Genomic DNA, 26,099 nt, shown 5'->3' on the forward strand with positions numbered 1-26,099 from the left:
AGTTCGTTCCAGAGGGCGGGAGCCCCCACAGAGAAGGATCTTCCTGGGGCCGCCAGCCGGCATTGCTTGACGGACGGCACCCTGAGGAGTCCCTCTCTGAGAGCGCACGGGTCGGTGAGAGGTATTCGGTAGCAGTAGGCGGTCCCGTAAATAGTTTTTCAGTTGAGCTCAGCACCTGGTGACTGCATCTTTGCAGTTTTCTTGGCAGATTTCAGAAAATGATTTGCCACTGTGACTTCTCAACCTTGGCGATAGTCCTGGAGTTTCCAGGTACTCACCCAAGTATTAGTTAGAGTTACACCTACTTAGCTTCCAGGATCAGCCTAGTTTGCTGGGGGAAGCTGTACCGAAGGAATACCAAACCAAGAATTATATTTTGTCCTCTGGCTTCTACTTCTTGCTTATATTAATATAGCTACCACTCCAATTTGCTCTCTTGTTACTGATTCTTCTTTTGGGATTTAGTTCCTTCGGGTAACAAAAGTAGATTTAACATACAGGTAGTCCTCATTTAGCGACTGCCCCATACAGAAACAGCTCAATTACAACAGTGATGAAAAAGTAACTCTGCTACTTTTTCTTACATATATAACCTTCAGGGGTCAGTAAAGTAAAGGAAAGCTGAAGTAAGATTGTAAAGACAGTTGCGGTATCACTTACTTACTTACTTACTTACTTACTTACTTACTTACTTACTTATTTATTTATTTATTTGATTTTTATACCGCCCTTCTCCCGAAGGACTCAGGGCGGTTTACAGCCAGAATAAGAACACAAGCAATATACAATTAAAACAAAATTAAAAAATTTATTATATAATTGGCCAAAAATTTAAAAACATTTAAAATCTAAAAAAACCCAATTAAAATTCGTCTAGAAATTTAAAATTTAAAAATTTAAAATTTGAAATTTAAGCCAGTAAATAAATACGTTTTCAATTCGCAGCAAAAGGTCCGGAGATCAGGTACTTGGCGCAAGCTAGGGGGAAGTTCGATCCAGAGGATAGGAGTCCCCACAGAGAAGGATCTTCCCCTGGGGGCCGCCAGCCGGCATTGCTTGACGGACGGCACCCTGAGAAGTCCCTCTCTGTGTGAGCGTACGGGTCGGTGGGAGGCATGGGGTAACAGTAGGCGGTCCCATAAGTTAGCAACCACTTCCTGTAAGTTAGCAACCACTTCACTTAACGAACGAGTTATAAATCTCTTCTATACGAGATTAGAATTCTAAATGAGATTATTCTAATATCTATCTATCTATCTATCTATCTATCTATCTATCTATCTATCTATCTATCTATCTATCTATCTATCTTGTCACAATTGTGTAAGTCTATCATAATAGAAACCTGGTTTGGGTGAGGTTTTTCCCATGTTTGTGATTTTATAATAATTATTTTTTTTTAAAAAAAAGAGAGAACAAGGAGAATTGGATCAGGAATAGACTGATCTGTTTCATCTCAATGTATAGCTTCTGTACCAGATTGTTCACCTTCTACTTTTGTAGGAATAATTTAGGCATCTTTTTAATCTTTCAAGGAAGTTTTGCAAAATGTAAAGGTTTCTATTACGGGTCCTAGGATAGGTGTTCATGGTAGGCTAAAGAATGAATTGAGAATCTCCTCTAGAATATACCCAATTTCCCAATGGTGGACAGAGGTTCAGCTATTTTTCAGAGCAGCTTGCCCATTATAGCTGTTCGTCTCTTTGAAGACCATCTCATCAACTTCCATAGGAGCTTAATCTGAACCATCACAAAGTTCTTAACTTCCACCAGTCTCATAGGACAAGAGGCAGACATCTTTAGACTCTTCTTTGTCCACTTTAATTCTCTACTGCCAAAGAAGGCAAGTCCATAAATCTTAAAAAGAGAGCGGGAGGTGGGGGGAAAAAATCAAACAGAATATAAGAAATGGATTAATTCTCCAAGGTTTCTCACCAGTCACTTCATCCAGATTCTCTGTTGTGAGATGATCGTTCTGATTCACCCATTCTCCATTGCACTTGAAGTAGATCTGGGTGGCTGGGTTGGCTCTGCAGGTCAGCTCCACCGGCTTGTTCTTCACTATGTAGGCATCTTGTGGCTCCAAGAGGAAATTGGGGAGGGACTCTGCAGGTGCTGATGGGAAGGAATCTGGCAGTACATCTCCATACTCAATCCCTGTAGGAAGAGAAGAAAAAGAAAAACTCCTCTAGTTGCTTTTAATAGTAACCTAAATTCATATTCAGCTATTGATTCACCATTTTAAAGCAGAGTTTTTCAAACTCCACAAATTCAAGCTCAGTGGACTTCAGTTCCCAGAATTCCAACCTGAAGTCCATTCAGGAAATGGGAAATGGGCCTCCTGTCAGTCAACAGGAGTGCTGACTTACCACCACTTAGGAGCTGAGGACTTGACAGCCCAAAGAAGGGTCGTGAATAAGAGCACCAGTGTGCCTACCGTTCCTGTCCTAATGTTCCCTTTGGTTGTATTCATTTTGTGTGTTTATTTCATGCTTATACTTATATATATATTCTTTAGTATGTGTTTGACAAAATAAATAAATAAATAAATAAATAAACAACAGCCAATAGCCAGCCTTCAATACACCAACCAACCAATAGGAAGTCACACCCAACCGCTGTGCACCACATAAATACAATGCATAGTAAAGGTAAGGGTTCCCCTCGCACATACGTGCTAGTCATTGCCGACTCTAGGGGGCGGTGCTCATCTCCGTTTCAAAGCCGAAGAGCCAGCGCTGTCCGAAGACGTCTCCGTGGTCATGTGGCCAGTATGATTCAATGCCAAAGGCGCATGGAACGCTGTTACCTTCCCACCAAAGGTGGTCCCTATTTTTTCTACTTGCATTTTTACGTGCTTTCAAAACTGCTAGGTTGGCAGGAGTCGGGACAAGTAACGGGAGCTCACCCCGTTACACGGCAGCACTAGGGATTCGAACCGCTGAGCTGCCGACCTTTCAATCGACAAGCTCAATGTCCTAGCCCCTGAGCCACCACATCCCTGTAAAAATACAATGCATAGGGTAGCCCAAAGCACACATTCCAGTACAGAGAAGTTCCCTGATGATGGGCTGCAGCACGAGTTCAAAAGCTCGGAAGACTAAACCTCTGATCCCGGTGAACAACCCAGATTGGATCCCGCAGTAAAAATGGTTTTCTGATTCTTACTATCTCCAGTTTGAAATTTAATACGGTTCATGCCTTTTTGTCTAATTTACACAAAGAACTAGTTCAAAAGTAGTGTTGTGGTCCGCCGGCAGCCTAAGGAGCTGGCAGCAGAGTCGGACAATGAGGAGGCTGGGGAGGAAAATGGGCTAGTTCTGGAGTCTGGGGAAGGCTCGGATGAAGGCTTTGCATCTGAGCAGACAGGGGGCCAGGACCATCTAGTAATTAAGTGCTGCCCCTGGAACGTCCGGAATCTGACATCAGCAAGGCAGAGAAACAGGGGGAGCCTGTTCTCATTGCACGCATGTGCAGAGCTGCCAGAAGGCAAGAACAGTTAAAACAAAAGGGACGACTAAGAAGTAAGGCTTGGAGATTATTGGCCCCTCCCATAAGACATAGAGCAACAGCAGGTGAGCCTTTGCAGGAAGCAACATTGTTAATTCTGTGCAGTTTAAAGTCTGAAGCTCTGTTTGATTCTGGACTCCGTGTGGCTTTGCCAATTAGGTCTTTGGCAGTGTGTTAAGGGAGATAAAGGTGGGTGATTATCAGCCTTATCCTGAAGGACTCTTTACAACTATTTGGGATTCATTTGTGAATGAACAGAATTCACAGCTGTTGCAATCAAAGAGGTTTTTGGGACTATTTGTGTGTTTTACTGACTCAGGAAGCCTAGGTCAGAACAAGTAGTGGTAAACCAATCTTACATCAAGAAGCAAAAATGAAGGAGAAAGAAGAATACTGTGTTCTCACAATTTTTTTAAAAAATTTTTTGCAGACAAACCATACTTTTACTAGACTGAAATCATTTTGGTCGGTCACTTTTTTACTTTAGACATCAAAACGTAAGTTATGAGTAAAAGCATATCCTTAATAGGTCTGCAAATGGAAAAATGCTAGAGCCAATCTTTATAAATTCATAAACTTTATAAAGCAAAATTCTTGCTCAGAAATAAATGCAGTAGATCTAAGTAAATCATAGCTACTCAAAGACAGAACTTGATAACATCAAAAGTTTTACAGATGGCTTCAGACATTGCTCAGAATTTTTCTTTTTCCTCTATCAACAGCACAGGAAAAATCACTCTACTGATATATAAAGTGCTCTGAATATTCTAAAACATTCGGCAGATGTTAAACATCACTCTGACTCCTAAGTGTGGGTAGACTTTCTGTGCTACAGCTAGGAGATAACAGTGACATGATAAAGTGAACTCAGATTGTCAGGTCTTGGAGTCACAGACTATCTAGAACAGGAAGCCTTATTCCCAGCACTGAGTCCTGAAGAGAAAAACATGTTCAGGCTCTGAGGGAAAACAGGATCTCCTTATTCCATATAGTCGGATCTCAAGAGGAAGGCAGCATTTATAATACAATAGGCAAACAATCCAGGAGAGATTTCTCCTGTGGTTCAGTAATTAAAGATGCTGAGCTTGTCAGCTGGAAAAGCCGGATTCAAGACCTGAGTGCCACATGATGGGGTGAGTTCCAGGGGTGGGCTTCAAAATTTTTAGCAAGGTGTTCTCTGTCCGATTGCTGCGTGGGCATGACCATGGTGGCCATGGCCTAATTGGCCTCCTGCACCACAGGGTGGCATTTTCGCCCTCTGAGGGTTCTGGAGGCTTTGCTTGAGCCTCTGGGAGGCGAAAATATCCTCCCCAGGCTCCAAAGGCCCTACGGAGGCCCTCTTTCTAAACTTTGAGTAGGCTCATTTTTCACCCTCTCCAAGCCTCTCCATGCGCCCTTATCTGCATCCAAAACAGGCCAAGTGGGGACTCCTGGGAGGGGTGGGGTGGGCGGGGCCAGCCAGAAGTGGGATTTGGGGGTTCTCCGAACTGCACAGAATCTTAGCTAGAGGTTCTTCTGAACCTCTGTGAAGCCCCAGCAGCCCACCCCTGGTGAGTTCCCTTTCTTGCCCAGCTCCTGCCAAACTAGCAGTTCTAAAGCACGCAAATGAGAGTAGATAAATAGGTACCATTTCAGTGAGAAGGTAGCAGCATTCCATGCGTCTTAGTGCATAGCCACGCTGGCTACGTGACCACAGAAAGTGTCTTCAGACAATCCTGGCTCCCTTGCCTAAGAAACAGAGATCAGCATTGCCCCCTAGAGTCAGACACGACTGGACAGGGGAAACCTTTATTTTTAATAATCCCAAAGCATGGAAAATCCTCTCGAATGAAACATGTCAGATCAAAAACAAGTACTTTATATCTGTAGTCTATTAGGCAAGATTATTTTGAGTAGAATTTAGGGATTCCCCCTTCTCCCTTAAATGAGTATAAAGGTAAAGGTTCCCCTCGCACATATGTGCTAGTCATTCCCGACTCTAGGGGGCAGTGCTCATCTCTGCTTCAATCCCGAAGAGCCAAAGCTTTCTGAAGACATCTCCATGGTCATGTGGCCGGCATGACTAAACGCCAAAGGTGTACAGAACGCTATTTGATGGTCCCTATTTTTCTACTTGCATTTTTACGTGCTTTCGAACTGCTAGGTTGGCAGAATCTGGGACAAGTAATGGGAGTTTGCCCCATTACATGGCACTAAGGATTCGAACCACTGAACTGCCGACCTTTCGATCGACAAGCTCAGTGTCTTAGCCACTGAGCCACTGCTTCCCATAAATGAGCATGGATGTGATGAATTATCAGTATCTTGGCCGATAAGGTAGGTTACCAAATGTCTGTGCTGTTGGAGGATCATGTGAGTTGTAAACCCATAAAAATAGAGGCCCATGTTTTAAATGACTCCTTTGGCCCAAAATAGCTATGCTTTGAGGTTCTTATTCATCATGGCATCGTTCAGACACTGGATGCGTCAAGAATCTCCTGTAGCAAGACCCACACTTGGAATATGGCATCCAGTTTTGGTCACCATAATATAAAAAGATGTTGAGATTCTGGAAAGAGTGCAGAGAAGAACAAGGCAAATGGTTAGGGGGCTGGAGGCTCAAACATAGGAAGAACAGGAATTGGGTATCTCTAGTCTAATAAAACGAAGGACTATGGGTGACATGACAGCAGTGTTTCAATATTTGAGGGACTGCCACAAAGAATGCCTGTTTTTCAAAGCACTAAAAGGTAAGGCAAGAAACAATGGGTGGAAAATAAACAGGGAGAGAAGCAACCTAGAACTAAGGAGAAATTTCCTAACAGAACAATTAACTAGTAGAACGGCTCGCCTTCAGAAGTTGTGGATGCTCTAACATTGGAAGCTTTTAAGAAGAGACTGGACAGTCCTTTATCTGAAATGGTATAGAGCAGGGGTCTCCAACCTCGGTCCCTTTAAGACTTGTGGACTTCAACTCCCAGAGTTCCTCAGCCAGCTTTGCTGGCTGAGGGACTCTGGGAGTTGAAGTCCACAAGTCTTAAAGGGACCAAGGTTAGAGACCCCTGGTATAGAGCTTCCTGATCAAGTAGGGGGTTGGACTCGAAAACTTCCACCGTTCCTTCCAACTCTGTTAATCTATGTTTTATTCTATGTTCTATGTTTTTTCCTGCAAGTCAGATTCTAGGACAGTGATGGCTAACCTTTTTGCCGTCGCCTGCCAAAAGCGGTGGGAACGCGGTGGGGGGGTGTCGCGTGCGAGTGCCCACACCCATAATTAAATGCCCCCATGCATGTGCGCGTGACCCCTCTGCGGTCCCCTGCACATGAACCCGCCCCCCATGCCCCGTTTTGGGCCTAGCAGGCCTACCTAAAGCCTCTGGAGGCCGGAAACAGCCCGTTTCCAGACTTCTGGTAGGCCCATTTTTTGCCCTCCCCAGGCTCCAGAAGCCTGGAGGGGGCGAAAACAGCCTCCCCCACCGGAGGCCATCTGGAGGCCAAAAATGCCCTCCCAGAGCCTCTGTACAAGCCGTGTACTTACCTGGCATCCAAAACAGGCCGTGTGGAGACCCTGGGAAGGGACGGGCGGTGTGGGTGGGGCCAGCTAACTTTTGGTGCGCGCATGTGCGCTGAAGCTGGAGTAGGGCAACAACTAGCGTGCCCGAAGATATGACTCCATGTACCACCTGTGGCACGCATGCCATAGGTTCGCCATCACGGTTCTAGGAGGTGTGATGGGCAGAAGACAAAATTAGCAAATATTAAAAATTGGTGTTTCAAGAATTATTTCAAGCACTATTGGGCAACTTATTATCATACTGAATTTTTAAAAAAGCATTGACTGGTAAGTGTGGTCTACATTTAAGGAGTTGGGAGGTAGACATATATTATACTATTCTAAATGTAGATCTGGAGTTGAACCAGGATAGCATTTTTGGGGGAGTCTTTAGGAAGCACAATGGAGCAGACCCTAAGCATCCCGACATGCCTCCTGAGCAAATCTCTCTCTCTCCCTCCCTCCCTCTCTCTCTCTCTCTCTGAGAAAATGTATCCACCACCATTTAAAATCCATTTAGGAAAATTGACTTTCCATTTCCATTTTAACACAGCACTAGGGAAAGCAGTAGGACATTTGTCATAATCCATTAACTGCTCTTTTGGAAACAGCAAATTAAACTCCAAACTAATCTCTGCGCGTGTATTTGCATGCCACACGCACAGGTGCTCCTTCGTTTCCTTGATCTCGGTTGCTGCCAGGTGTCCCCCTCTCCCCCTTAATTTCATTTTCAGCTCTATAATTTTCTCTCAACCTTACCAATTATATGGGGGGGGGAACCTGGTAATTGAGGCACACAAGGCCCTCCTGGTGTGCCCTTGTGAAGCTGCTGCACAAGAAGCAGCCCAGAGTTGGTAAGAATGGAATGGTAAGAGCAAAACACTTAAATCCAGAGAAGAAGACAGTCTTATGATGAATGGGATTTTCTGGAGCTAAATTGAAAATGCTTGCCCAAGATCATTAGGAAGAATAAAATACTCTCTTCAATGCAGGTCCCAGAGCTAATAGAGATAAAGAAGTCATTACTGTTTATTCTTCGAAATGGGCTGTGGTTTGAATAGAAGCAAAATCATCATCATCATCATTATTTCATCATCATTATCAACATATCATCATCATCATCATCATCACCATCAGAACAGATTCCCCCCCCCTATGGTCTTTCAACCTCAATTTGTAAAATTACAGTATTTTGATATGTTCTCCAGTTGGTTTTCCTCAGTTCAGATACCTCCAGAAGTTGCCACATCAGTGACCCTTGCCTCACTCCCGGTAATAGTAAGAGTGGTATATTATGCTCTAAGTGCCTATGACTTCGAATGCTGAAAAAAACCCAACATTTATTACCTCTGCATGTGATCCCAGTAGCTTTTGCTACAGTAGCTGCAGTAAAGCCAACTTTTCTATTAAAAAGTGGACAATTTTTGCAACTCTTATCAGTAAATTTAGTATTAGTTGGGCGACTTTATTACAATTCCAGTATATTGATCTACAGTTTCATTCTTGATTTTCTATTAAATGCTTGGTGGAGTGCCAAAAGGATTCACTTAAAAAATTTAGACATTTTGAACTCTCCAGACTTAATGCTATGAATCTTGGAAAAGGTTATTCTAATTGGAACAACATACAGTATATTTTATAGCAACTCCTCTTTGGATCCAAGATCTTCGGCTTGGATCAAAATAAATGAAATAAACATCTGTGATATTAATTTGGTCAAACAGAACAAGAATATAGAAGTCAAACACACACAGAGACACACGCACATACACAGACAAAATCCTTCTTTTTAATTTTTTTGTTCACTTTATATAGTAATACCTTCCTCTGGGTCAAGGAGTTGGCGACTATGATAACTTTACGACCTGTGGACTTCAACTTTTGGAATTCATAAGCCAGCACAGCTGAAGTCCACAGGTCATAAAGTTGCAATAGTTGTCCATCCCTGCTCTGGGTGATGTTCTCCTCCAGGTATATATTTAGGAGTATGACATGTGAGGGGCACGGAGACGCTGGGCTGGTCAACTGAAAGGTTGGCAGTTCGAGACCCAAGTACCATGTGATATTTCTGTCAACCTAGCAGTTTGAAAAGCATGCAAATGCAAGTAGGTAAATAGGTGCCACTTCGGTGGGAACGTAATAGCATTGGCGAATAGTCATGCTGGCCACATGGCCACAGAAGCAGTTTTAGACCACCTTGGTTCTCTCGGCTAGGAAAAAGAGATGAGCACCATCCCCTAAAGTCAGTCATGACTGGACAGAGAAAACTATTATATATTTATAATATGTGAACCAGTGGTGGGTTTCAATTTTTTTTACTACCGGTTCTGTGGGTGTTGCTTGGTGGGCGTGGCATGGCTTGATGGGCATGGCAGGGGAAGGATACTGTAAAATCTCCATTCCCACCCCACTTCAGGGGAAGGTTATTGCAAAATCCCCATTTCGTCCCGATCAGCTGGGACTCGGGAGGCAGAGAATAGATGGGAGCGGAGCCAGTCAGAGGTGGTATTTATGGGTTCTCCGAACTACTCAAAATTTCCGCTACCAGTTCTCCAGAACTGGTCCGAACCTGCTGAAACCCACCTCCGATGTGAACCAAACTCAGGGAAAACTGTTTCAATTATTCTGCACAAAATTTTGGGAAAAGTATATGATTTTCTACCTGACAGGGATTGCCACTGCTGCAATCATAGTGACAGAATAGCTATCATCTGGCATTCTAAGTTCAGCCTGTGAAATGAAACCCATTACACTGCGCATAGGGAAAGAGTTGCTTGAAATATTGCACTCTCAAGGTAAGTACGGAGCACTAGAGAAGCAAGCTTCAACTCAACCCCAAAAGCTGGTATTACAGACCCCTCTCTATCTACCATCTTCCTGACAGCAAGGCAGAAACACAGATAAGGCACATAAATATTGATTGCTCTCTCCACTGCCTCTCATTCATCTGCCGGTGGAAAAAAAAAAAGGCATTTATGTTCCATGCTTGAGCTGCAGGCTGTTTTTATGACTTTGTTTTACAGCTTTAATGCCAGGATCATTTATAAAGCAGGTTTGTATATAAAGAATGTAAACATTAGAAATCCATTAGTCTCTTAAAGTGTGTCTGGCGAAGTTCTCCCCCACCCCCCACTACTCCAAGTCGCTTCCCTCCCACCTCCCATTTGGTAATCTTTATGTCCTCTCTCCGGCAGGGCCAGGAGGAATTTCAAAAGATTACAAGTACTTAAAGATATATTATCCTTGGCCACGGATGTTATACTGGCCTGAAGCTACCAATTACATTTTTCATTGCTGTTTGCTTTGCTTTATATTTTTATTTTGCTGAAGCGCTTGTGTGTTTGCAAACCAATCTTCTGATTTGAAACCCAAGGACTCCCGAGCTCACCGCACAATACTTTGCAATCTGGAAGTGTGCGCTTCATTGTTACGGAAGGGACCTCTGGAGTAGAGTATCAGCCGTATTTCAGCTCATAGCAACTCCAGAGGACACCTAAGCTGTTGCTTAAAGATCTCTTAGAACTAAGAATAACAGTTGCAAGGGCCCTTGGAGTCCTTCTAGTCCAACCACTGCTCAAGCAGGAGACCCTATACCAGGGGTATCAAACTCGATTTCATTGAGGGCTGCATCAGGGTTGTGTTTGATCTCAGGGGCCTGGGGGGTTGGGCGTGGGCAGGGGGGCATAGACAGCTCAGCATCACATTGAGGTTTTGTTTTTGACCACAACGGTCTCCTGCAGCCTTCTGCCAGCTAAAATGGAGTGTGTGGCCCGAGGGTGAAATGCTACTGGATCGGACGATCCGGTAGCGATAGTGACCGGTAGTTCGGTGATCTGGTAGCAATGGTGGAGTGAAGCTCCGCCCACCCGCCTGGGTGTCATTACTTCCTGATTTTAACAAGGAAGTAATGTGTTTTGCGCATGCGCAGGTCTGTGCGCACATGTGATGTGCGCGTGTGCGCTTCTGAGCCAGTAAGGAAGGTAAGTAGATTTTACCCCTGGTGTGGCCTCCCCAGGCCTCTATTTTCACTGGTAGAGGGCTGCAGGAGGCCATCGTGGCCAAAAACAGAGCCTGGGCGGGCCTTGCGCGATCTCCCTGAGTTCCGTTTTTGCTAGCAGAGGCACCATGAGCCGGTCCTTTGCTTTTTCCAGGGTGGCCTCATGGGCCAGATCTAAGCACCTCGTCGGTCAGATCCGCCCCCTGGGCCTTGAGTTTGGCATCCCTGCCCTACACCATTTCAGGCAAATGGCTGTCCAATGTCTTCTTAAAAGCTTCCAGCGATGCAACACCTGTAACTTCTAGAGGCAAGCCGTCCCACTGTTTAAGATCTTCCTTATTTTTGTGCATCACATTCCACATGCATAACGTACAGCCTTCAATTCAGAACAATCTTGTTCAAAAAAAAAACCCATTTCTAGTAGCCAGACTGGTCCCAGAGAACAAAATGCATAAACAGTGATCTTGGAACTTTAAGAAGATCACAGCAATTACTATTATAGGCAGCTGTCCCTTATCATATCCACCGTCCCATAATATAAGGCTTGTTAACATCATCGTTATTCAATCCATGTTCTGCCTTCATTTTATTACACATTTCTCTGAGTTGGGGTCAGCTAATAAAACTGAGCAGGGAAAATGTTGAACAGCATGATGGCATGTCCTTAGGTATTACAGAAAGCTAGTGATGCCTTTAACTCAGGGGTAAAATGCTCCTGGTTTGGACCGGATCAGGCGATCCGGTAGCGATGGGGGCGGATAGTTCGGAGATCCGGTAGCAAAAATCCCTGCCACCCACCCCCTGCCCATGCCCACCCAATCGCCCAGTCCCCACTTGCCTACCTGGCAGCTTGCTGCTTCTTTCGGGCTCGCTCGCTTTTCCTGCCTTGCTTTGGCTGCTGCAATCAATTACATCAGCTAGCAACTCAATCTGCCTGCCTGCAATCCATCTCATTGGTGAGCAACTCAATCTGCCTGCCTTGTCCCTTCAATTGGGTAAGTAGCTGGAGGGGGAGCTTTAAAAAAATAGTTAATTGCGGTTTTTTTAGGAGGTTTTTTTTTTAGACATAGCAATTTAAAGTTAAGCAAGTTTTAAATTTAGCTGCTTTTATCTAAAAATATAAATAAAATAAAATAATAAAATAAAATATTTGTGCAGCTTTCTGAGATTTGGTGTGTTTCTGTAATGTTTCACTCTAACTACACAAACACACAAAATCTCACAAAGCTATATGTGGCATTTTGTGTGTGTGGGTGAGCCAGTTGTGTTGTGTTGTGTTGTGTGTGTGTAAAATGTGAAAGTAGGTTTTTGGTACCTCTTATTGTTTTGTGTACTTTGTTTATTATTTTTATTATTTATTGTTATTGGCCATGCCCACCCGGTCACCTGACCACCAAGCCACACCCACCAATTAAGCCACATCCACAGAACCGGTAGGGAAAATTTTTAGATTTCACCCCTGCTTTAGCTAAACATGCTTAAACCTCTAATTGTCTACTAGCATGATGTCTTTACTAATAATCAACTTTCTGAGAAGAAAGCCTGAATCATCAGAACGTTGAAGAAAAGACGAAGACTGGATGTTGCACATTTGAAGGACAAAAATTCAAAGATAAGTGACAGATGTATTAATATTGACTGGCTACTGAAATGTTTCTTCCCATATTGTAAAGCAAAATGAGGTCACAGGAATGAAAGAAACGAAACACGAAGCAAAAGAGATGCTCCTTTTCTTTTGTGCTGTCTAATGTTTCAAGTGCAGAGAGCTGCTGAGTGCCTTTACTTGTTCTTCATTGTGTTTCTTTGTTTTTGAAATACGATCTACCAATTTTGTCTTCTCCTGCTGGGAGACCAGCATGAAACCCATTAACTCATACAGCCATTGGGGCAACAAGGTGAGTTTTTCTTCAACAGTTTGATCTCCAAGCCCCAACTTGCCTTCAAAAGCAAGAAGTTACTCTGTGTTGACAGTACATGGCAGGAAGACCACAATATGTGACTGTAAAATGTTAGCATGAATAGTCCTTTCGCTTATTCAGCTTTATGGCAGGGGATCCTCTTCTGAACAATTTAATAAGCACATACTTCTGAGGGTACGGCAGAAATTCATCTTTAAGCTAAAGAAAATTGAAGCACCCTTACTGCTTCTTTGCTGATTATAATTGGGGCTATCTGGTCATACGAAGTTGGGAGGGTTTTAGAGAAGAGAAAATCACCAATGAGCCAGGGCTCATTTAGAGAAAATTACATGCTTGTGGATTTTTACCGAAATTACTTTTCCCTCTTGGTGATCAGAATCCATTTCTGGCCTTTCTGTTCATCCGAAAATCCACTTAGTGACTTCAGAAAAGAACAGGCGCCTGAACAGACCTTCAGGGTTTCGGAGATTTTCTTCCATAGTATAGAAATTTTTGGGAGACGACTATATATTTGTGAGCCTGTATTTTAGAACCCTGTATCTCCAGCGGGCCAATTCTAGGAATTTGAAAATTTTGAAAAGGAATTTGAATTTAAATTTGGGAAAGTTATCAATAGTACAGAGACTCAGACAAACACAGGATGCATATAGCTTTAATTGGAACGGCTGAGTAGAAATCTATGTCCAGAATTAGATTGGTGAGAAAGCCACAATTCAAAACTCAGTTTTGTTTATGTCTAAGTGTCCAAGGAAAGAAAGGGACAGACCAATATCTGGTTGATCAATATATATATCTAAACAGTTTTGCTGTAATACTGCAGGTTATATGAACAAAATGCAATTTCATCCTGAAGATCACCACCTCATTTCTGTGACTTAATTTGGATAGAGGGAAAAAAACGGAAGGGAGGGAGGGAGGGAGGGAAGAGAAGAGGTCAGTAAAAACTTCTACACCCCTCCCCCCAAAAAAACTTGCCTACTAGGAATCTTATACCCTACAATTCCACAAAGATGGGGTGTGAAGCTTGTGGTGCATCCTGGATAGTGCGACAAAGTGAACTAAACAAATTAGCGACTAGTCCAGGGGTCTGCAACCTTAAATACTCAAAGAGCCATTTGGACCCATTTCCCACAGAGAAGAAAACACCGGGAGCCACAAAACCTGGGTGGGCGTGGCCAGCTCAGTGTCACTCACTTCTATCAGTCACATGACCCCCTAGCCATGCTTACCCAGCTGGTCATTAGGGCAGAGAACCAGTTGTTAAAAGACACCAGGAACCACAAAACCCTTTTAACATATCTCTGTCTCCCCTCCTTCCTTCCCTCCCCACTCTCTCTCCCTCTGTTTCCTCCCCCTCTCTCTGTATCTCCCTCTATGTCTCCCTCTCTCTCCCCCACTCTCTATCTGTATCTCTCTGTCTCTGCCCTGGCGCTTCTCCATCCCTCGCCATCGCCCTTACCTTCTCAGGCCAGGCAAGGAGTGACTGGGAGGGGAGGGTGAGGGCGGGGCCAGCCAGTGGTGGGATCACCCGACAGGGAGCCACAGCAGAGGGCCCAAAGAGCTGCATGCGGCTCCGGAGCCGCAGGTTGCTGACCCCTGGAGTAGTCTGTCAGACAGACTATTCTGTAGACTTTCCTGGCTTTCAAAATACATGGCAACGAAAACAAAAACCAAAACCAGACATTTTCAGGCCCAAATGACCAAAGAGATTGGGAATATTATTTGAATTTGCCAAATCAATGTCAAAGGGAAAGACAAATGGCTCCCTGAACCCCCCAGTCACAGGAAGACATATATATGATCCCACAAAAATCACAGGCTTTGAACTACCCCCTCAGCAATGGATAATCCTGAATCGGATTTGTACCTCACATGGCGTCTGCCGGGACATGCTGTATAAATGGGGCATAGCAGTCTCCCTTCACTGTGATTGCGGGGTCCCATGTCAAATGGTGGATCACATCATGACTGGCTATAAGCTGAAGGCATATATGGGTTCAGTGTCTGATTTTTTAAAAAAATATAAGTGATGTTGTGCTTCAATGGTTAGATGGCCTAGGCCAGGGGTCTGCAAACTTGGTTCTTTTAAGACTTGTGGAATTCCTCAACCAGCTGGGAGTTGAAGTCCACAAGTCTTAAAAGAGCCAAGTTTGCAGACCCCTGGCCTATGTGTTTGAACATAGATCTTGTTAACATTTATATTTTATTGGGTTGTAGTAATCTAGATGAAATGTTAATATATATTGCTAGTTCGTCTATGATATGTCATAAGCTAAATCATATATGTCATAAGCTAAATCGGCCATTTAGTAATAGTTTATTTTAATCTCTTTTAATTGTATATACTCTGTATTTTATTTCGGCTGTACACCACCCTGAGTCCTTCGAGAGAAGGGCGGTATAAAAATTTAATAAAATAAAATAAATAAAATCAATCAATCAATCAATCAATCCATAATGATGAAAAAAGAAAAGAATCCCCTGCCACCAGAGGCAATATGAAAATGTAGGCTAGTAACATCTTAGAAACGTAATATTACTTTTTAGGGATGATCTGTAACTTTGGTGGGATGATTTCTTAAAGAGGAAGCCCAGGATCTTAAATCCGACAAAAGCAGTCACAGAAGTCTTAATGTTTTACACTTTTTTTAGGAATGTACACTATACCACAATGGGTCTAGCTTAAAACAAAACAAAACCCTTCAATAAAACAGATAAGATGATGAATAATGCAGTTGACAATGGGGGACTAAGGGGAACTGCCAGAGTAAAGCAACTTATGTAAGTGGCAGAAAGAAGCAAATAATAAGAATGATGATGCTAGAGGGTTCAGAGGGAAGAATATATATTAAAAAAAAATTAAATTTAGATTAGAATAAATAAAAATAAAATAAATAAAGAAAACAAAAACAATCAAAAAGCAGATTAGATGGACCAATGGAGTTTTTGTGTGTGTCAGTTTTTTACGTTCCTATGGCTGCAAGGGTAGAGCTAAGTTCCATACAGCACATTTTTAATGTAAGGTATGGAAACAGTCTTTCATATCCTTCATTCCTAACTCCCTGGTTCATTACAGCCAGCCTGCCCACCCACTGCATGGGAAATCTCTCCTATTCTTCACTTAGATGATGTTCTCAGTGGGGGGAAAATCCATTTATTATTTTATAGGGGAAGGAAGGGTGGAGTATCACCCCCCCCTTTCCCACTTTCAGACATACTGCATTGTGGGGGCCAAAGAATGGATGATCTTGGCCTCTATTCATTAAAAAAAATGTTCTCTAAAACCTCTTGCATCAAAACAAAACGAAACTACCCCGCCGTCAAATAAAAGTTGATGAGTTTGGGAAAAGCAGTTGACCTGCTGAACTTAGCCAACCACACCCAAGGAGCTCTTAACGGTTCTCATCTCGCCATGTTATTTTTTTCCTTGATTCAGTAGAAAACAGACGTTGTCCAATCCTTTTATACCGGCCAAAAATAGCAAGGGGAATTAGGGGTATCAGATCTCGACTGCAAACATCTGGAAGGCTACTACATGAACTCACTAGATCGGTTTTTCCTCAACCTTGTCTGGACTTTTAACTCCCAGAATTCCTGAGCTATCATGGCTGACTGTGGAATTCTGGGAGTTGATAGAACTCCGCCGCCTCCGACAGGACCTGTGTTTAACTCATAGAATCATCTATTGCAATGTCCTTCCTGTTGAAGACTACTTCAGCTTCAATCACAACAATACAAGAGCAAACAATAGATTTAAACTTAATATTAACCGCTCCAATCTTGATTGCAGAAAATATGACTTCAGTAACAGAGTTGTTAATGCTTGGAATACACTACCTGACTCTGTGGTCTCTTCTCAAAGTCCCCAAAGCTTTAACTAAAAACTGTCTACTATTGACCTCACCCCATTCCTAAGAGGTCTATAAGGGGCGTGCATAAGAGCACAAACGTGCCTACCGTTCCTGTCCTACTGTTTCCTTTCATTATATACAATTTATATAGTTATTACATGCTTATACTCATATATATACTTATATGTTGTATAGATACTTCATGCTTATGCTTATGTATGCTGTTATGACAAATAAATAAATAAATAAATAAATAAATAAATAAATAAATAAAAAAAAAATAAAATAAAATATCCAGAGATATCAACTCCCAGTTTCCAAGATTGAGAAACATCTGAAAGAGATACAGAAAATGTTCGTTTTGCTACCATCTTACAATCTACCATGTTTTCCAAAGCACCCGAAGGCCAGAAAAGGAATAATGGGTGGAAACTGATCCAGGACAGATTCACCCTGGAAATAAGGAGGAATTTTCTGACAGTGAGAGCAATCAACCCATGGAACAGAAGTTGCCTTCCGAAGTTGTGGGAGCTCCATCACTGGAAGCTTGCAAGAAGAGACTGGACTGCCATCTGTCAGAAATGGCGTAGGGTCTTCTGCTTGGGCAGGGGGGTTGGCCTAGATGACCTACAAGGTCCCTTCCAACTCTGTTAATCTGTTAATATCTGTTAGTATCTAGTGGTTATGTGAATTACTGCCAACCAGGTCCAACAACTCTAGAAGTGCAGGTAGTCCTTGTTTAACAGCCTTGTTTAGTGACCTTTTAGGATGGTGATGAAACTTTATGATCAGTTCTCATATTCGCGCTTTCACTGACTTGTGATGCAAATGAAACCTAATGTTCATGAGCAGAGTCTCACAGGTTCATGTAGTGACTGCTTCATTTACTTAGCAAGTTGTCAGCCCCAAGCATGGTCTTTGAACAAGGACCACCTCTAATACAAAAGATAAGCAATGGACAAGAAGTTTGTGAAACATTCAGTAGGAGTAAGCCTAGAGTAAACACATCCAGGGCACATTTGCACCTCCTTGAGATGACCACAGCTGGAATGTAGTCCTCTTTCCAATTCAGCACAGTACATAACTGAGCAATGAATCTTGACTTGGAAAGACCTGGTTTAAAGTATCCTAGACTGTAAAAACGTTAACTTTATAGCAGTCAGGGCTATAAGGGCTGTGATGGCAAACCTATGACATGCGTGTCACAGGTGGCACACGTAGCCATATCAGTCTCTGGAGGCTGGGGACAGCAAAAAAATCACTTCCTGTCCAACAGGAAGTTGGTAAATGGGCTGTTTCTAGCCTCCGGAGGGCCTCCAGGGGAATGGGGAAGGCTGTTTTCACCCTCCCCAGACTCACAGAGAGGCTCTGGAGCCAAGTGAGAGAAAAACGGGTCTACTGGGCCATTGCGTGACCGGGGGGGGTGATGTGTGTCGTGCGCACATGCGCAGGGGCGGAGTGCATAGAATTATGGGTGTGGGCACGCACATGCGTGACCACCACCCCGCTCCCCTCCTGGCACACAATGGCAAAAAGGTTAGCCATCACTGCTCTAGGGATACCTTGGGTTGCAATTTCTTAGAATAACTTTTAACATTTAAGTGCAAGTATATCTAAGTGTATATCTCACTACAGATAGTCATCGAGTTATGACCACAATTGAGTCCAGCATTTACGGTATGTATCTAAATATTCGTTAAGTGGATTTTGTCCCACTTTATGACCTTTCTTGCAACGGTTGTTAAGCGAATCACAGCAGTTGTTAACTTAGTAACACAGTTATTAAGTGAATCTGGCTTCCCCTTCTGACTTTGCTTGTCAGAAGGTCGCAAAAGCTGATCACATGACCCCAGGACACTGCAACCGTCATAACTGTGAACCAATGGCTAAAGCGTCTGAATTTTGATCACATGACTACGGGGGGATACTGCAGTGGTTGAAAGTGTGGAAAATGGTCATGAGTCACTTTTTTCAGCGCCGTTGTAACTTTGAATGGTCACTGAACGAACTGTTGTAAGTCGAGGACTACCTGTAATAAGCATTTATCGGTTTGATGAGAGAAACACAAGAGATACTTCATTTCAACCCTGAGCTACAAATATTCTCCTTTACTGATCAACACAGAGATATCCACAGAAATTTTGTGTCATTCACGTACAGACAGATTCTACTTATTTTTATTTATTTATTTATTTATTTATTTATTTATTTATTTATTTATTTAGTCACAACAATATATGTAGGTATCATACAAAAAGATTATATAGTATATAAACACTTAAATATAAGGAGGTATAAGCATACATATATATAGGAAGAAGAAAAGAAAAACAATAGGACAGGAACGGTAGGCACGTTTGTGCGCTTATGCACGCCCCTTATGGTCCCCTTAGGAATGGGGTGAGGTCAATAGTAGAAAGTTTTTGGTTAAAGCTTTTAGGATTATGGGAAGAGACCACAGAGTCAGGTAAAGTATTCCAAGCACTGATGATTCTGTTACAGAAGTCATATTTTCTGCAATCTAGATTAAAGCGGTTGACATTAAGTTTAAATCTATTGGTTGCTCTAGTATTATTGCAATTAAAGCTGAAGTAGTCTTTGACAGGAAGGACATTACAATAGATGATTCTGTGAGTTAAACTTAGGTCTTGTCGAAGGCGACGGAGTTCCAAGTTTTCTAAGCCTAGGATTTCAAGTCTGGTGGGATAAGGTATTTTATTGTTTTCAGAGGAATGGAGAACTCTTCTTGTAAAATATTTCTGGACACGTTCAATTGTATTGATCTCAGAGATGTGGTGAGGGTTCCAATCAGGCGAGCTGTATTCTAGAATTGGTCTAGCAAATGTTTTATATGCTCTGGTTAGTAGTGTGGTGTTTTTCGAAAAGAAGCTACGCAAGATTAGGTTTACAACTCTTAGAGCTTTTTTTGCTATGTAGTTGCAGTGGGCTTTGGCACTTAGATCATACTTGATTTGGTTCCATGCCAAACTCAGGATCATGAACTAAACAAATAAATAAACAAGATTCTGATGGACAGGTGAGCTGAACACATTATTTCCACTGCACAAACCCTAAAACTATTTGAGGTGACAAACAGTTCCATATTTTTGACTGCAGAAACAAGGGTCTGTCTGCTTACTCACAGCATTTCTCATCTCCATCTGAAGCAATGGTCATAATATACTTGGATTTCAATCAGATAAACAGAAAAAATAATATATGCCTTGTCTCTGAAGATTAGTTTAAAAGTCTTGGAGCCGAGTTCCACTCACTCAACTTGCTGTCATTTTGGAAACATAAAAAGTGTATCTAATCAGTTAAGAATCACTGAAGGACTTGATAAAGGAAGGGAGAATCTTGCAGAAGGAAAATTTCTGCTTGGCGGCGTCAAGCTACTGCAATTTTAAAAAAAATGATGTCCTTTTAGGACAATATAGGTAGTCCTTGATGTAGGACCCAACTGAGCCCAACATTTCTTTTGCTAAGTGAGACAGTCGTTAAGTGAGTTTACCCCATTTTATGACCTTCCTTGTCACACTTGTTACGTGAATCACTGCAGTTGTTCAGTTAATTAAATAAATCTGGTTTCTCTGTTGACTTTGGTTGTCTAAAGGTCACAAAAGATGATCACATGACTCCAGGAACTGTCATAAATATGAGTCACTTGTGCAGCATCTTAACTTGGATCACACATGACCATGAGGATGCTGCAATGGTCGTAAGTGTGAAGAACAGTCATAAGTCACTCTTCTCCGTGCCGTTGTAACTTTGAGAGGTCACTAAATGCACCGAGTACTTGCATTGCCTAATCTTGACCACTTAAAAGTTCCGTGGTCTTCAACCCTTTGAAATATCCAGCCAGCAAAGCTACTGAGGAATTCTGAGAGTTGAAGTCTACGCACATCTTCAAGTGGCCAAGACTGAGAATACTATTTTAGGACCAGAAAACTGTGAAAACTTATTTCTATCAAAGAAATTTTATCATGGAAAAATAGGCACAAGCAGGTCAATATACATAATTTGTGACCTACTTTGCTATATTCAGCCTATCAGAACAGGATGTTCTGTATGTAGTACAGTTTGGAGTGAAGAAGGTAGGAGATGAGTAGGTGAGGTTCTAAATGCTGAGAAGGGATGCGAGAGAGAAGAAGCAGTGACGAAGCATCGAAGCTGTATGATGCGCAAGCGGACAATATTCTGCTCTCTACCAAATCAGTACACTGCACAAGAGTTTATACTGAAGGGCATTCAGTTATTATTGTACCAAGATCTAACAGTTCCTATATTCAGCTTGAGCGCATGGAACGATGACAGAAATGGAACCATCTTGTCTATGCCTACCAGATCTGAGCTGCAGAAAACTGGATGGCCACTAGCTGGCAGGCAAGAGCAGAGCATGTTGGGGCTTTGCTGCCATCTGATGGTCAAATTGGATTTTTTTGCAAGCCAGTTCCGGCAACCCTAATATGACCCCACATTTTGCAGAGCAATCTTTCTTTTCTTTCTTTTTTTAAATTCATTTTTTTTAAATTTTCATTACACAAATAATGGGAGTCTCTTCCTGCTAACTTTATGTAGAACAGTATGAACATGTCTCACTGAAATCAGATTGCAGAGAAATTTTTCTTATATGCCAATTTTCCCACCAAGTATCGAAGTATAGGGGAAACTCCTCTGTTTTAGCTGCTCAGGATGACTGAAAATGTGTCAGTTCTCATGGTCAGAAAACTATATTTCACAGGGACTTATACCATTGTGTATTGAACAAAACATTTATTGTTCAACGGAGGCTTGGGGATAATACACAAATCATTGACAAAGTGATTTATATATTTAAAGCTTCCAAGGTCTCCTAAGGACTTAGTACCTCTCTTCCTTAAGTTTGCATCAACTAATGTCTCCAAGCCAAATCAGAAAGAACTTTTCTAAGCTTACAGAAGCCTCTGGTATGAAAAGCTGAGCAGCAAGTAGTACATAGTGCGCTGGTGAGTAAAATCCTATTAAACAGTTGTGAAGTAGGAAGGGAAACAAAGTAGGACTAGCAGAGGGGCCAGCAACCTTAAACACAGAGTCATTTGGACCTGTTTCCCATGGAAAAGAAAACACAGGAAGCCACAAAGGTCCTAACCGGAAGCCCCCTCCCCCAATTCAATTCTGGAGCCAACCGGAAGTCCGGTTCTCCCACCATAGAGTCTTCTCCTAGCGTGGCATCCTTTTTCCTATACCTGTCCTAGCCAAAAGCCCTATCAATTGTGGAGCCGACTGGAGCCGCAGCAGAGGGATAAAAGAGCCACATGTGGCTCCAGAGCCGCGGGTTGCTGACTCCTGGTCTAGGAGTTCAAATTTTCACAACTTTCCAATCTTCTAGTGCTCTCCTTGGCTTGCCAGAAATCTCCCAAGCAGCTCCGTAGACAGATTTTGCTATTGCAAAATTTGGAATGGTCTCGTTCAGCTGCTTCTTGCTTAGATTAGCAAAGGGTCAACTGAACCGTCCTCTCTTTCTTCCAATTTCCTCTCCTCTAGATAGGCAACTTTGATTATATCCAGCCTCTTCAGCTCTTTTCAATGCTGCGCGCTGAACGTACTCAAAGGGAACGGCTCATTTTAAAATTATTTAGTCCTTGGCTTAGCCTGCTGTCTGCTGTTATTCTGCAGGATGCATTGGCTGAATTAGAGCTGCTACAAAATAATGCCATGTTCTGAAGTGAGCTGGAGAGCTATAAAAAAAAACATTAAAAGTACTTCATTTGGGGAAAAAGTTGGCTTAAAAAAGCCTCCTATTTCATATTTAGCCCCCAAATAGAATGAATTAGTGTGTGAAGTACTTGTTCTTCTGTTTTACGGCCTGAAATACAGACTTATGACTGAATTCTTGATCATGAAAGTAGGGATGAAATCTACTTACTTTCCCAACTACTTCAGAAGTGCACACGCCATGTGTGTGCACTTTGCTTGCGGGCTTGCATCACATACACGCACGGACCCTCTGCACCTGCACAAACCCTTCTGCGCATGTGCAGAGAATTAAAAACAGATTACTTCCTGGTTAAAACCAGGAAGTAACGACAACTGGGCAGGTGGGCAGAGCCTCGCGCCACCATCGCTACCGGTTCTCCGAACCACCATCCGCCATCGCTACCGAACTGGGAGCATTTCACCCCTGCACGAAAGGCAAGTGAGAGGATCTGAGTTTAGTTTCTCCAGTTCTTGGGATCCTTAGGTTCTAAGACTTAGTTATATTAGTTATAAGAGCTGTGGTGGCGCAGTGGTTAGAGTGCAGTACTGCAGACTACTTCTGCTGATCACTGGCTGCCAGCAGTTTGGCAGATCGAATCTCATCAGGCTCAAGGTTGACTCAGCCTTCCATTCTTCCGAGGTGGATAAAATGAGGACGCAGATTGTTGGGAGCAATAAGCTGTCTCTCTAAACCACTTAGAGAGGGCTGTAAAGCACTGTGAAGTCTAAGTGCTATATGTAGAAGGATAAAAACACCCAAATTATGGGTAGTTAATTTATTGGCCTCTCTGCAAGATGATGGGCATAATGTCACGATCAATTCCTACCCTTCTGAATATAAGATGATTAGGGGACTGGAGGCTAAAACCTATAAAGAACGGTTGCTGGAACTGGGTATGTCTAGTTTAATGAAAAGAAGGACCAGGAGTGACATGATAGCAGCGTTCCAATATCTCAGGGGCTGCCACAAAGAAGAGGGAGTCAAACTATTCTCCAAAGCACCTGAAGGCAGGAGAAGAAGCAATGGGTGGAAACTAATCAAGGAGAGAAGCAACCTAGAACCAAGAAGAAATTTCCTGATAGTGAGAACAATTAATCAGTGGAACAACTTGCCTCCAGAAGTTGTGAATTCTCCAAAACTGGAAGCTTTTAAAAAGAGGTTGGATAACCATTTGTCTGAAGTGGTGTAGGGTTTCCTGCCTAGGAAGGGGGTTGGACTAGAAGACCTCCAAGGTCCCTTCCAACTCTGTTATTCTGTAAATATACTGTTGCTCCTGAATTGATCCACACCCCTTTCTTCTGATCTTCAGATTTGTGTGCCATCCTTCTCCTCCGATACGTGCTTTTGTATTCTTTTGAAGAATTGCACGTTGAAGAAGAAATTGGCTCATGATGTCATAAGACCCCACCCACCCACTCCCGGAAGAAATGTATGTAACTTTTCCTTTATTATCTTTGTGTGTGGTAAAGCATCTGACGCAAGGTTGATTTAGCAGCTGACTCCACAGATCCATCAGACAGATACCGGGCTTTTCCTAATAAGAGAATGAGTCAAGAAGATGTTGGCTAATACAAGCTGGAAGCCAAGGCTAGATCACGAGCTTGAAGAGTCTATAGAATTTTAACAGAAAAGGAAGTGGCATTAGACCCTCTCCTTACTGGACTGGGATTTCCTACTAATCCTGAATGTGAAATACACTCGCTCGGTTTCAGAGCAGCTGTCTGGAAAAAGCCACAGGGGGAAATAAAAGGCCTCTCCTTGTCACAGGGCTGAAATAAGGCGACACCGAGTGCTTCAGTTAATAGCTCTGGAGTTTACAAGAGAAGAAACAGCTCTATTGAGTCAAAAGAAATGGTTGCCTCTTCTTGTCTTCCTTCAAGAGTGGAACAATGACTATCTAACATGACTACAGCTTAATAATGCATGGGAGTTAATAATGCATAACTCGGCAGACACCCTGCGCTCATGCTATTCAGTTCATTTACAGGCGTCACCAGAAACCGAATCTCCCATGTAGTGGCTTATCCCCCCCCCCTCCCCACAACTCCGAGAAGCACTAAAATAATGTAACCTCTATTTGCTTTTGACATGATTTATTTGTAAAGTCTGGCTGGCAGAGGGCGAGATGCTGATGCTAACAACAACGGAGCAGGAATTTATTCTCCCGCTTACTAAACCCGTTCCAACCGCACTCGTATACACATTTACTGCCTCTCGCACAATAGCCGCTGAGTGCAGGGCAACCGATTTGAAAAAAGGTCCTCCGGAGTTGCAACGTTGTGATTGTTTTGCCCTACACCGTGTTTTCGCTTTGACGACACCAGTGGGTCAGGGCCTCTGTCACTCTTTGAATACCCACAAGTCCTATTCAGCAGCCGGGAGACAATCCCCTCGGCAAGGGGTAAAAAACAAGGGAGGGAAAAGAGGAATCTCTTTCAGGATTGAGAAGGGTGGCGAAAGGCAAAGAAAGGAGAACCCAGGTCCCCCGGGAACAGATGAGAAGCTAGAGCCTGAGAAAAAACGGAAATAACTCAATACACGATACACGTCAATAGACAGAGCTCGGAGCTTTCTGCTACATTGGGCAATTTAAGCGGCTCTCTTTGTGATGACAAAAGACCTCTGTCCACAAGCAACATCTTGCCTGACCAACTTGTTCCATGGGCTGTGATTTATACACAGGGTACACACACAGCCAATGTGAAGGTACAAACCTGTTTCTCTTGCCTCTCTCCAGCCATTGCCCACCCCAGGGTTTTCCTCCTTCTGTTTTTCAGCTACTTTCAGCCTGAGGTTAAAGAGAACTAAGAATGCTGATGTCAACATGATTAGAACTGCAAGGCCATCCTAGGCCAGGATGAAGAAACACAAAACTTCAAGGCAAGAACCTCTTGCAGTGAAAAGCCAATAGAAACTGTAATGGAGCAAGAAGGGCTTGGGAAATGATTCAGTCGCCAGCTTTCCTGGAGTCAATGACTTAAGTTAGCCTTTGTGAAAGGGAAAAAAAAATAATTGTCCAGGCTCAATGACAACAATGCTGGCTAGACATACACAAGACTAACATATTTCTGTTCTACAATACAGAGACACACCATCTGCATATTATGCAAACCATTTCACAAGCTGGATACGTTCTTGGCTAACACTCTACCAGTTGGTTATGTGTTGGTTTGATTTCTGATTGATGCATATATTGTGTGTGTGTGTGTGTGTGTGTGTGTGTGTGTGTGTGTGTGAGAGAGAGAGAGAGAGAGAGAGAGAGAGAGAGAGAGAGAGAGAGAGATTGAGTGTATTTGATTACATTTTCTTAAATAAACATTTTAAAACGTATTTTCTCACCATGTATACATTTTTTTAACAATAAGTACCAGAATAATCTTCTGAAAAACCCAAATTGTGAAAAAGAGAGATGGAAGGATAAGGATGTTTTTTGGACCAAAACAAACAAAGCAACAAACAAAAAACTCCAAATTAAAGCCATGACTTTAGAATAGAATAGAATTTTATTGGCCAAGTGTGATTGGACACACAAGGAATTTGTCTTGGTGCATAT

General features: G+C 42.7%; 1 protein-coding gene across 3 annotated transcripts in view; it reads right to left on the reverse strand.

Moving 5' to 3' along the window:
• The window catches only part of UNC5B (unc-5 netrin receptor B), a 321,982-nt gene that overhangs the window by 82,266 nt on the left and 213,617 nt on the right, over positions 1 to 26,099 (reverse strand). For all 3 annotated transcript variants that reach the window (XM_058189390.1, XM_058189389.1, XM_058189388.1), the window contains exon 2: positions 1,936 to 2,157. In XM_058189390.1, the coding sequence (XP_058045373.1) occupies positions 1,936 to 2,157 (222 nt within the window). The remainder of the gene's footprint in view (positions 1 to 1,935; positions 2,158 to 26,099) is intronic.

The sequence above is a fragment of the Ahaetulla prasina genome, chromosome 6 (genome assembly GCF_028640845.1).
Source record: "Ahaetulla prasina isolate Xishuangbanna chromosome 6, ASM2864084v1, whole genome shotgun sequence".
Classification (NCBI taxonomy): Eukaryota; Metazoa; Chordata; class Lepidosauria; order Squamata; family Colubridae; genus Ahaetulla; species Ahaetulla prasina.